General features: G+C 31.5%; 1 protein-coding gene across 1 annotated transcript; it reads left to right on the top strand.

Moving 5' to 3' along the window:
• The first annotated feature begins 779 nt into the window (after window positions 1-779).
• Window positions 780-4,694, top strand: LOC117181450 (derlin-1). Its single transcript, XM_033374110.1, has 2 exons — window positions 780-1,308; window positions 3,977-4,694. Exons 1-2 carry the CDS (start codon window positions 870-872, stop codon window positions 4,297-4,299), a joined length of 762 nt encoding a protein of 253 aa, XP_033230001.1. The 5' UTR covers window positions 780-869; the 3' UTR covers window positions 4,300-4,694.
• The last annotated feature ends 8,748 nt before the right edge of the window (window positions 4,695-13,442 follow it).

Raw genomic sequence — 13,442 nt, 5'->3', positions numbered from 1 at the left:
TATTTTATTTACAAAAAAAGTTCTTAGGTTCAAAAAAACATTAAGTGAACTGAAAAAGTGTGGTCGGTAATATAGGTATTTAGCTGTGTCACATGCCCTTAATCTCAAAAAATTATATATATATATATATATATTTAAAAATTTGTCATAAGGACAACCGCAGGATTTCGCCGGGAGCGGGTGCTAATCTGAAAAATTGCACCCGCTTCCAGCGAAATCGCGGTAAAATTTCAGCCATAACCACGTCTCACAACTGAATTGAATATAAAGAATAAATTCAATTCCCACTTATTTTTTCCCATTTTTAATTTAGCTTAGGTTATTAACGGCTGACGCCTTGGTACATTGTTTTAGTACAGGCAACTGTAATTACAAGAAATTGCAGTTAGAAAATAAAAATAAAATTACGTAATAAATATAAATAAGTTGTACCTACGAAATTGATAAAATGTGTTGAATTGAATTATTATCAATCATGATCAATATTTCAAATTTTGGCGCTTTTATTGGTTAGGTTATGTTAGTTCTGCTTCTGTTTTTCTGACTCAGTTTATTTGATATTAAAACAGTTTTGAAATTAAAAAAAAATAAAGTGCAGTTCTTATAATTAAAAAACTTATTTTAAATGTAAATTAGGTATTTTCCATCAATAATTATTATATAGCTAAAAATGCTAAAGTTTCATTGAATTTGAAACTTTTCATTGAAACTTTCAGTTGAAAGTTTCAAAGAGTATAAATTTCTGAAACGGCACATTGCTATGTATAACTGATACAAGACAAGTCATCGGAGTAGCAGGGAGTAGGGAAGTTACACGTCAGTGATTAGTAGTACAGTTTTGAAACCTTTGGAAAGAAGGAATAGCAAAAATGTCAGATGTCGGTGACTGGTTTAATTCTTTGCCGATTTTCACAAGATATTGGTTGCTCTTGACTGGTTGCCTCTCATTAATTGGCAGGTTCGGTCTAGTGAATCCATATACCTTGGTGTTGATGTATGATCCATTCGTGCACAATTTTGAAATTTGGAGAGCAATCACCAGTGTTTTCTATTATCCTCTGAGCCCAGCGACCGGGTTTCATTTTATGATTAATTGCTATTTTTTGTACAATTATTCTTTGAGACTAGAGCGAGGAGAATACGATGGTAGACCAGCTGACTATCTGTTCATGTTGCTCTTTAACTGGGTTTGCTGTGTTGTCGCGGGTCTCATAGGCGATTTTCCTCTGTTGATGGATCCTATGGTTCTGAGTGTCCTCTACATTTGGTGCCAGTTGAATAAAGATGTCATCGTTAACTTCTGGTTTGGTAAGTACCTATCTACACAGCTTAAGATATCTCTTTTCCTTGTATTCTTATCTTTTTTGTATTCACGTTCCCGAATTTCCCAGTTTTCTCGGCTTGATATTACAAAATTGTATGAATGTACAAGGTTGTAAGTCGCAGGGATAATTATTTTGATATAGAAAAAAAATTATATTAGAATTAGGTTTTTTCAAGGCTGCTCTTATCCACAGTAACATTGAGCAATTTTCGTATTTAAAGGAAAACGCGGTCTAAATATTTCGTCTCTAGAAAACAACTGCATTTTTAAAAATATGAACCAACTTCATTATCAATTTTACTACTCTGATTATGGGGCGAATACCACTTGCATGCTAGAAGTTCCAACCAGTCTTGTAAATTTACCAATTTTAGACTGATAATATAGCAAGGCGCTGTAGAAGTACAGTTTTTGCTTGTGAATCGGACTTTCAGAGTAGGTAATAAATGGACCTACTTTCATAGTGTTGAGTTTGTTCGCGCTGTTGCGGAGAATAATGAATAAATGGTAAAAATAAAATTAGGTGTAAAAGAGTGTTTCGGAACGGTATAAATAATGGAGAAATTTATTTGCGAAATTGATTTAAAATATTAAACCAGAATTGTTTTCTTTTAAAAAAGGCTTCCTGCTGTATTCCTCATTTGAACGAGAAATTCACAATTTCTAGTACAATTACCATTATTCACATTTCTCATGTAGGTGCTAAAGTTACCATGTTGAATAACAACACGAATATTTTTGGTACGAAAACCCAGCACCTAAAATTCATACAGCATTTATAATTTTACAGTATCTGCCTGGAAACTTACATAACCTAAAAGTTAAATTCCGTATTGAAAGTGGATGTTCGTTTTTGTCAGTGAAAACGTTACTTTGGGAGTAGGTAATAATCGGGCCTACTCTGAAAGCGGTAAAATTACCAGGATCACTATGTGATCCCTGCAATTTTTGATTCGTTCACGTATTTGAATAATTATAACAGTATTTCTGTAACGTGTCACAGTCGGGTAACCTTAGAAATTTCTTGTCGGGAACCCCTGTACAGATTTTTCCACCTTCGATCTCATTTATTTCTGTTAACTGATAAATAACTAAAAATAAATAATAATTTTTTGATCCTCACGTATATCAGTTTTTTTATTTCTCTCATATGATTATTCTTTAAATGTCCACTTCGAAGGTATATTTATATTTTTCATTTTTACTTCCTCCATAAAGAAGCAAATATATTTGCTAATTAATCACAATGTGCAAACAAAGAGCTGACCAAGAAAAATTACGGGAGATTTTCTTATTGTATTATTAGACTTGGAAATCACTTAAAAATAATTGTAGAAAGCCTATGCTAGCATAGAATGTCGTTGAATTATTTTTACTTCGTACTTCTGTGCTGTAATGATACAAGCGCAAAAGATATTTATGTTCCTACGTTGTATCAACATAAAAATAGATGTAAATAATAATTATACTGAGTCTACTAGCCACGTAATTCGTAAAAGTGAATAAATAAAATTTGAATTTATTGAAAAAAGTGAATCGAATTTTTATTTTTATCAATTTCACTTAGTGAACCTTTTTCTCTGGATTCTAGAGCTACTGGCGCTACGACTCTCCGGAGAAGAACTCCCTTGCTAAGCTAGTGTTCACCGCATGATTTTCCGAGTCTCTTTCAGACCCCACGACCATAATTTTCCTTTAAAAAAAATTGTAATATTTTAAGACAATTTTATGTAAGCGTTGAAAGATTTATCAAATTTTTAGGAAAGCTTCGAGCCCGTTTCTTAATTTTCCCCTCAAAACGAAAACTGCACGCGTCCTTCGTCATAATTTAAAGGATTTCCAAAAAGGGAACAGGTTCATAAGTATTGAAACGGATTGAAGTTGATGCTCGTGCACGTATTGACAAGACTTTGGATGAGCCCCGGATACATCCGATTGGGCGCATGGATTTAAAGGATTAAAATGTGTGTTAGGATGGAAGTTTATTCTGACGCACGGATTGAAAGTTGGGTTCGAATTGGTTTGTAATTCACTCGAATTGAGCGCAACGACTTAAGAGCATTGAAAAGATCAAAGTTGCTTAAGATTAATTGAACTGATTCAATGTTTACAAGTTGCTTGGTATGAATGTCGGATTGGGCATTAAATTGAGAAGGAATGAAAGTTTCTTTTCAGATTGGCTTCGGATTTACACTTATTCATACAGCCTGGTATCCGATTCATTCCGACTGAATTTAAAAAGATTTGAGGCATGGATTGAAAAATAGGTTTAGTACAAGTTCGGATTGATTCGGGGTTAATACACAGATTGAGAAGGATTCTGTTTATACCGCGCTCCTGATTGGTCCAGCTTAAACATTTTACAACTCAAAAACTAAAACTTCAACTGATTTTTGCCAAAGGAATGTTCGATTAAATTATTTTTTGTATACAGCTACATAAGTCCGGAAGCTTGAGTGTGGGACACCCTGCATATATTGAAAAAAATGATGTTGAACAGACCTGGAAAATTGAACAAGTTTTACCTGGAGAGATTTTGAAATTACCTGGATTTTAAAAACTCGCCACTCTTTTTAATCTTTATGAATAATATTAAATCTTCAGTATGTTACCCATTAATGTTATTCTAGAATGTAATTTTTTATTTTACAGGAACTCAATTTAAAGCGATGTACCTGCCTTGGGTACTGTTTGGATTCAACCTGATCATATCTGGAGGTGGAATGCTAGAACTAGTCGGTATTCTCGTTGGTCACCTGTACTTCTTCTTCAAATTCAAGTATCCCCAGGAATTCGGTGGACCAGATCTTCTAAGCACTCCTAAGTTTCTGGAAAACTACTTCCCGCCGCAAAGAGGAGGCATCAGAGGATTCGGCACTGCGCCCTCACAACGAAATCCAGGACCCCAGGCACAGCCACAAGCTAGGAATATGTTCGGTCACAATTGGGGACGAGGTCAAGTCTTGGGACAATAATTGTGCATATAAAATTAAGTAATAACTGTGTATATTTTATCATCCCGAGAGTGTCACGAGAACGATTTCATTTCCAATTGTTTACGCAAATATTTAATGCGAAATTGATCTCAGAGATGCTCAACATCCGATGCGATCTCATTATTACATGCAGTTAGACAACTGCGTAAAATCCACACGATCACTTCGGACCAAAGATATGTCGGGACTCAGCAATTGCTACCACTACCGTCGCCAGAAAAGTCTATTAAAAAATCGTATAAATATTTTCTGAAAAGAATTGATAACACACAAAGATCGCCTAACTATAAGAAAACAAACTTTACAGGAGAGTGAAGAAACATTTACATTTTTTAAATGTTGTAATAAAAATTGGTTAAATCCAATGAGATAGACGGAGCAAATTTTTCCTTTTCTCAAATATCACTTCTAGTAAGAGCATTATTCATAAAAATCAAAAATCTTATTATCAACAATTTCATCTGAAGCAATATTTTTCTCGCATTCTTCGCATGCGATTATCGTTCCAGCGTGTTTCTTATTCTATATCCTCCTATTCTTTTCTGAGATATTTCCCATATAAAAATTCTTTCTTTTTAGACATATTATTTCTGTCACACTAACTCGAATTGATGATGTGTGATACCACGAAAAATCTCCGTGGGCCTGCACTATTTTAAGCGATTTGGCTCTTTTGACTTGAAGGGCGAAGCCGCTCCATGATTCACAACCTTTTGTTTGAGCCATTTTTTCCGGGCCAATTTTCTATTCTAACTATTCCCTGCTATCGCACATTTTCTTATGTTAATTTCACTATTTTATATAATTATTTCAATGTAATGATGCTGCAAAGCGTTCTTTTATGCTTACATTTTTTTTACAAATCTACGTTTCATTCATTCCTATTTTTACGGGGCGTTTAAATATTCCGGGACGCAATTTTTCGCAATTTTGACTCCCATCGTTCTCCGATATAACAGGGTTTTCCGACATTACTTGTAATTTTTCGCCATTGTGTAGAATTAGGTTAGACGCCCCCCTCCCACCCCTAAATTTCGTTACATAATGCTTGAACGGCTCCTTATCACACATACAAAACATCATTTATTTCGGCCACTTAAACCCAGAAACACGGAGACCATGTCGGCTATAACAATCGTTACATGTTCTTATCATATTTACAATACATATTATATATTGTATTTTTCTCAAGTTTAACCACCCAAAAAATCGTTCGCATTCAAACTTTGTCCAAGTTCAGCCCTATCTGTTAATATCTTTTAATCTGTTTAAATCTTTGAAGCTGTTAGTACTTTTTTAATATCAATGTAGTAAATGTGAAATTAAGCGTGCTACAGTTTCGATAAGATTTTTGCCATTTTTAGTTATACGCATTTTTTAAAAAGTTATTATTTGACCTTTGAAAACGATACTTTTGTAAATATTTTAAGGAAATAAATACTTTACCTTAATTTTTAAAGGACAAATAATATTTTTGCAAAAAAAGTTTGCAAACACTGAAAAGTGGTAAAAAAATCCTATTGAAACTAAATAATCAACATTTCTTTGATTTTTAAACAAAAGATTGTTTAACCCCATGAACTACCATCCAATAGAACAACATTTTGGCTCAGTTTGAGTCCAAATTATTTTTTGCATGGGTACACTACATCACAATCAGCATTATTTACTCCTCTGATACACTGTGATTCATTCTCGCTACTTTTGTTACTTGCTTGCACTTATGAGAACGCCCAAGAACATCTTCGAAGTGCATCACCTCAACTTCTCGTAAACGCATCTTTTATTATCTTATTATTTTAAAAGATAAAAACCATTGACCTTATCTATTTTTAACAGAAATATTTGCGAAACCTTGACAATTGTTTTAACTAGCCGTATGAGAAGAAGATGAGCAACTAAAAAAAAAAGTATTTCTTCATAGCTTTAAACAAGTTTTGAAGATGGTTGAGTTAGGCCAGGGGTCTCAACAATCCACAGGTACACCTGACCCAGGGTCGACTGGCCATTTCCAGGATCTAACATTTTTTTTCAATGGGAAACTGAGAGAAAATTTATAACCGACTTGAAAGAAAATATTAGTTAAATATCAAGGGCCCCATCTTTTCTGCTGGATTTGAAGCAACATTTTGAGGCACTTCGACTCAGATAAAGGATGGGGTTCCTTCTTGACAGTGTTGTGCTAAAGCTGAATAGATCCGACCTATTGAACCAGGATCCCTAGTAGATACAGGATCTATCTTTGGAGACCCCTGAGATAGGCAGATTTGACATGCCTTCCTTTAAATTTGATTCTTGCGCCTTAAAACTGTATGGAAATTATTTTATTAGAACGCATTCTGAAACTAATATAATGTTGATGCTTTTCTTTGCAAAGCGCAAGTTTCTCGTGTCTTCATTGATTTTAGCTACTAGCGATTGAAAGTTAACTGTAAATCTGATGCTATGTTTGTAAGAGACTGTGAAATGTATGTGCAAACAGATAAAAGTGAATGAATCAATACATAATTGGCGTATGTAAAGAGTAAAATGTTAAAATATGTGATAATAATGGGACTTTTTTATCATAGATTTATTTAATTAAACCCAAAATAAAAGCCAGTTTTACCAATACATTTGAATCTTGATAATCGTATATATTTATCCAATAGATTAAAATAATTAGTATGTATAATGCTGCCATTCATCTAAAGTAACAACCAATAAATTTTCATCATCAAAATTGAATCAAAAGATGTTCGTAAAATCCGGATTCTGCCCTACAACGGAAAAACATAGGTAAGCGACATTTTTTAAAAACCAGAATTGTCAAAGTAAGCTGCGCCTGACTATCATGGTTACCATTAGAATTTTTAATTATTCATAATGAAAAACTATTATTTAAAATTCTGAATATTGATTGAATGTAACATAAAAATGTATGTAAAGTACTTTGCGATGTCTGAAACTTGTAAGAGAAGGCGAATAAACCACGAAATACAAGAGAAGAATATAATTAAAGTACTTTGCAAATCTTTTGTCTGGCAAAAGTAGTCGAACACGCTGCTTGGTACAAAATTAAAACCCCGCATGTGCTGTACGTAAAGTCTCAAGTTCTAAATGTTTCGAGTCGAGCAAAAATGTCCAAGTGAATAAATGCGCAAGCGACGTAGGTTAAATACGCCTGTAGATTATCTATTTTAACTTGATAGCAGCACCATCTGACACGCGAATTATCGGGTATCTCAAATTTATTAGAGCAATGTTAATGAAAAAGAGCAATAAATATCAATCAATTCCTTTTTATCAGAAATATTATGCTGAAGTCTAAAATCAGTTATTTAGTATAAGGTTTCTGGTTCAAATTGAATTCCAATTAAAATTTCTTTAAATAAAATTAGTGCACAAATCGGTGGAAGAGCACAGTGTCAAACAACTTAAACGATGGTTGAAATATAGGAAACGATCTTTAAAAGGAAAAAAAAGTTATTTAGTAGAAAGGTTAGTTGAGGTTGTGTTTGGCAGGTATTAATATTTTTTTTCTTTGCTAACATTTACTAACATATTAAATGAATCATTGTTATCGGGGTTTAAACCTCCTAAATGATTTGATAAAAATAAAATCTATTTAATACTGTCACATGAGCACGCAAAACTATTATATTTATGTATTTATAACTACTTTATATGAAAGAAGGAAAATTTATTAATACATTCCTTATACTAGGAATTCACTAACAAATAACTTTTTTTTTTATATTTGTATGAATATTAAATATTTACTCAAAAAAAGTCCTGCACTGTAAATCTTGAATAAAAGAAAATATTTATACCTGCCATACAAAACCTCAACTAATCTTTCCACTAAATCACGTCTTTTTCCTTTTAATGGTCGTTTTCTGCATTTAAGCCATCGTTTCAGCTGATCAATACTATGCTCTTCTACTGATTTGTGCACTAATTTTGCACCTGGAACATCATTTTCCATGAGTTTCGCCGAATTTTTTATCATTTTTTAGAAGATGACAGGTGCCAACAGATGTAAATAATGGCCTTGGTCGCCGCAATCTGCACTTTTTTCGACGTTTTTTTTATAGACTTAAAAATGTTCTACCTTAAAAATCTCTATTATTAACAAATTAATTTTTTGCTGTTGCTTTTATTAGCAATGTTTTCCATACATTTCGACACAAAACTGTTCGCAAAATACGGAAATGACGTAAAATTCCAACACGTGCGCACTGCCGACGTCTAGGATAAAAAGGTCTATTGCCTTAAGAAAAGGCAAAAATAATTAAAAACTTGATGCTGTTTGTAAATAAAAAAATATTTAAAAATAAGAGTAGCTATTACTATTTATTAAAAAGAAAAAGTAATGAAAATATGTAGTTTAATATGATTAAAATTTAATTTTGAGATACATTTTGAAAGCAGTTCGAACTTTATATTTCTATGATTTATTTTGCTGATATTATTGATTTTATTATTTGTTAAAGTTAACAACAAAATTATTGTTAAAATTATTAATGTAGCTAATGAAAAAATTAATAATATTTATGACCTCAACGACAGAATTATTTAAAATAATCAGAATTTAGAATGATCAGAAGAATTAATTAACAATATATCACTTATATCCTATATAAATATAATAATTAAAATATGTAAGACTGTAACTGAAGTTGCACAGGAAAGAATCTTTGTACCTTTAAAATCTGAAAAATTTCATGATTTGAAGAAAATATTTTTTTAAAGTAATGGTAATTGTAATTAAAATCTTTGAGGGAATAATTTGTTAAAAAGTCTTAACAAGACTAATAAATGAGCAAATGTATTTAATATATTGTATGTATTTATTTAAATTAAACCGAACATTATATATACATTTATACAGTTCAATCATTTATTTGTTGCTTAATCTTGAAAGATTTTTTTGCTGCATGCAACCCGTAATAATTTTTCCTCTATTTGTTTATTCATAATTTTGTACATAATAATTTTTTACGCTTTAATAACTGATCAGGAAAACTTTATATTATCTTGAATGAATGTTAAGCGACTCATAAAATACAAATAATTTACTTATTATTCCATTTATTGGTTATAAACAAATTTTATAAACAAATTGACAAATAGTCTTATTATCGGTAATATTTTTGTTTTGCTAAAAGTGCTTCACATTAATTAAGGAATGACATTTGATAACAAAAATAATTTAAAAGTTTATAATAACTATTGTTATAAACAATTCTGGTGGCAAAATATTAGAATTTGAGATTTTTTAAATTATAATTTCCTTCAATCGCCAGAACGACTTTAGGTATTCCTTAAAATAATATATATATATAGTAATAATAATATTTGATAAAATATAACAATTAAAATTTTTGTAAAGAAATTGGAGAAACAAATTCAAAATTTTGGTCCTTTTGCATATAAATTTTGTTTATGCACTGGAAATGTTTTAAGCTATTCGACGAATGACTGCTAGTCACCAAAATATTTGAGAAGTTAACAATAACCATTGTGATAAATAATTCTCATGACAAAATATTCAAATGTAAGGTTTCATTCAAATGTTTATTTTCCTTAATTGCTACAATGGCTACGAATATTTCTAAAAAATGTATCTTTGATAGTATTTAGTAGAATATAACAACTTACATGTTTATAAATAATTTCCAAACGTTGGCAGTTCCACTTGGAAAAAGACGGGTTTTCAATCGCAATAGATTGAAAATTAAGAGGGCTGTGTACATGGGCTTTTGGAGACATGTCGTCTAGGTGTAATTTATCCGAAAGTATTTTAAAAAATATGACTTATGTGGTATGTCTGGGTTCGGAAAATAATAAGCTATGTATATGTGTTATCAAAAAGCAAAATAATGTTTATTATATTAAAAATATGATTGGTCAAAGTTACCTTACATTTGAAGGCCAATTTCTCAGCTTGTAATGATTATGTCAAAAATTGTATTTCGCAGAAACTTAGATAAAGTCTTTCTGAAAATATTAGCATGTATAAAAGAATTATTGCTTTTAAATAAATGCTAAAAAACATACATAAACGAAAAGCATTTTTGGGTTAAATTTAAGGCAAGTAACTACCGATCCTAGCGGCCAAATGCTAGAGAGAGCGTTTAGGCACGCCCACGCTGTTGTCCTCAATGCAATGCATACCTTTTACTTCACCCCGGAAAGTTGTTGGGCCCGTAAGACCACTATACCTACGCAAACTGGAATTCACATCTGGCACCATTCTCAAGAAAACCTTCTTGGTTTCATTTCAGAATTTTCTGTTTGGCACCAATGAAATTAACGAAATTTTAAAGTTCCCAAAAATATGCTAAAAATACACGGTAAAAAAAAATTGAGCTGTGACAGGGATATTATTCCTTATTATAGCCAAACATTTAACTGAAAACGAACGAAGGAATTTAGAAAGATCCCTGGATCAGCGAAAATGAATATCCTTGACCATTTTCCATATACCAGGGATATCGTATAGTCAAACCCCTAATAAGTATAGCTATAATAGGGATATTAAGAATAGGTGTCTGAAGCAATTATCGGAAGAGCACCGGTGCATTATGGGAGCAGCGAAATAAAATGGCGACGGTCTAATCGGGAGCAGTGACAGTTGAGATTTAATTTGGACAATTAAACGCTTTTTACTACTTAAAATGTGCGCGAATGTTAATATTAAATGAATTTTATGATGCAGTAATAATAATTTACATGTGTTTCGATTGTAGGCGATAACTATATTGAAATATCAAGAAACGCGATAAAAACAACAAACTTGACCTCCAAATGCATTACACGGATTTCAGGGAAATTCATTTTCGCGATACCAGACGAAAAATTGGCTACTGTAAGTGAATATATTTCTATAACAAATAAATTTTTTTTCTAATCTGAAGATAATACAATTATACGTAATCTGTCGAAAATAATAAACTTTCGAACTTAGCAATTTTGTTCAAATTCCTGATTTACGAGAACAATTTACATAAAGTAACTAAATGTGTAACTCTTCTAATTAAACGTTTTACCTAATCCAATTGTACACTTTCTTTGAGTTTAATATATTCTCGATTCACTCGTTCGCCTGAAGAATTTTTTTTCCGTGTACTACTCTGACGGTCAACGGATTTGGGCGTTTCTTGAAATTCTGATTTGAATGATATATACTTTTAGGAGTCACTTTTCTCACGAAAAATTGAATGTAATAGTTCTTCACAATACTTTCGGAGAAATTACGCCTAAACGACATGTCTCGAAAAGCATAACAATCCAATCTAAGCATAACACATCATTTATAATTGTGAACAATGCTTTCATATAAAATAGTCGTAAGAAGTGAAAATAAAGTTCAAAATTTTGAAAAGGCTCCATATGAATTATCGTCTGATGGAAGCATATCATGGATATAGTTTCGAAATATACTGAAATATTGCTTTTAACAACGTCACTCCAAGGAGAAGAGAAGGAAGTAACAATCCTCCCAAAAGGATTAGGAGGGGACGAAAAGTCATTGCCTAAAAAGAAACTTTTTTAAATATTCGAAGGACTCACAGTCCCTATGGGATAAAATATAGGGTATAATATAGGCGCTTATTCTCAACCTCATAGCGTACTTTTTCGCGCACAAAGGGTAACAAATTGAAGATAAATTCAGAAAAATTCGAAACAATTCAAATAACAGAAATTTAAAGGAATTGAGAAAAATTATATTTAATTCATAAACATTCAAACTGCATTCAAAAATGCAATCAAGTGAATTGAAAACAATTTACAAATATGGAAAAAGTAATAATTCAATTGGGTATAATTAAGTGAATTTAAAAGAACTCAAAAGAAATTAAAAGAACTAAATAGGAGTTACAATGGATTAAAAAGATTTCAGGGTCAATTCCAAATGAATTGTACAAAATATTTGAAAATCTCTTCAGATCGTCACAAGCCATTTCGTGAAATCCATGAAAAATTTAAGACTCCATAAAATTATTAAAACCTTTGGAAATCCGTTGAAATTGTTCACATATGTTGAAAATGAAATTGAATATTTAAAAATATTATAAAATATTGAAATTATATTTTACGGCTGCCTGGAAAATGTATTGAAGTATATTGATATTTGTTAAATCCCTCAATATCTAAGTAAAATGCTGGTGAAAATGTCTTTGAAGTTTATAAAATACCCGAAAATCTTGAAAATTTCTTCAAATTATTGTAATCTCTTTCAAAGTTCTCGGAGTCTTTATAAATTTTAAACAAATCTTTAAAAATATTTGTAAGATTCAAGATAATTCAAATTATATAATATAAATCATCCTTATGTAAAATATATTGTTTCTTTTTGAAGTCAACTTTGTTTTACGACTACTGTTTCAACTGATAATCAGCTCGTTCACCTGATGCACGCCAATTTATGTCTGATTGAATTAAGTATGATAATTTCAAACTGCACATTTCATTTGTTAAAATGTACTACGGAAACTTTTGGAGTTACTTTTTTCGAACCACCCTATTATGTACACAGTAATACAAGAATCGGAATTTCAGTAGAAAAAGGCGGTTGACTTTCAGATGTAACCAAAAGGATCACTCGCCAGTTGAAAATCAACTGATGATGATAACATGACTTTAAGTAACGCGCTTGGTTGAAAGTAAACTATTTTATGTACGTAAAATGTACTTTTTAGGTTAATTTAAGGCAGAAAGATTGTTGACTTTCCGTCAACGCGTGATGTGCAATGAAACTTATAGGTTAATTTAAGTCAGCTAATTGTTTAAATTCATAAAATTTATGCGCTATCGTTCAGTTATTAGGAACATGAAATAATTATAAAATTAAAAATTGAATAATTTGATAAAATAACTTTTTTAAATTCAGGCATTGAATAAATTCTTTATTTATACCTAATAAATACAGTTGTTTTAACCTCCAAGTTGATGAGATTAGTAGAACCCGTACGAAAATACACCGTTCGGAAACCGTTGAAGGACCGTTGAAAGGGACCATTCGGCTACCGTTGAAAATGACCGCTGGTTTCTCAACGGTCTTTTCGCGCGGCGGCTGGCCACTAACACCTTTTTTACTGTGACGTAGGGCTAAAGCAAAGATATTATAAACGTAG

The sequence above is a fragment of the Belonocnema kinseyi genome, chromosome 10 (assembly GCF_010883055.1).
Source record: "Belonocnema kinseyi isolate 2016_QV_RU_SX_M_011 chromosome 10, B_treatae_v1, whole genome shotgun sequence".
In the NCBI taxonomy this organism is placed as follows: Eukaryota; Metazoa; Arthropoda; class Insecta; order Hymenoptera; family Cynipidae; genus Belonocnema; species Belonocnema kinseyi.
This window is presented reverse-complemented; position numbering and strand designations above follow the sequence as displayed.

Bases quoted from the DNA above. Each gene is read 5' to 3' on its own strand.
- LOC117181450 (XM_033374110.1), top strand. From the start codon at position 870: ATGTCAGATGTCGGTGACTGGTTTAATTCTTTGCCGATTTTCACAAGA. The intron at 1,309-3,976 runs GTAAGTACCTAT...TTTATTTTACAG, and splicing joins CATCGTTAACTTCTGGTTTG to GAACTCAATTTAAAGCGATG.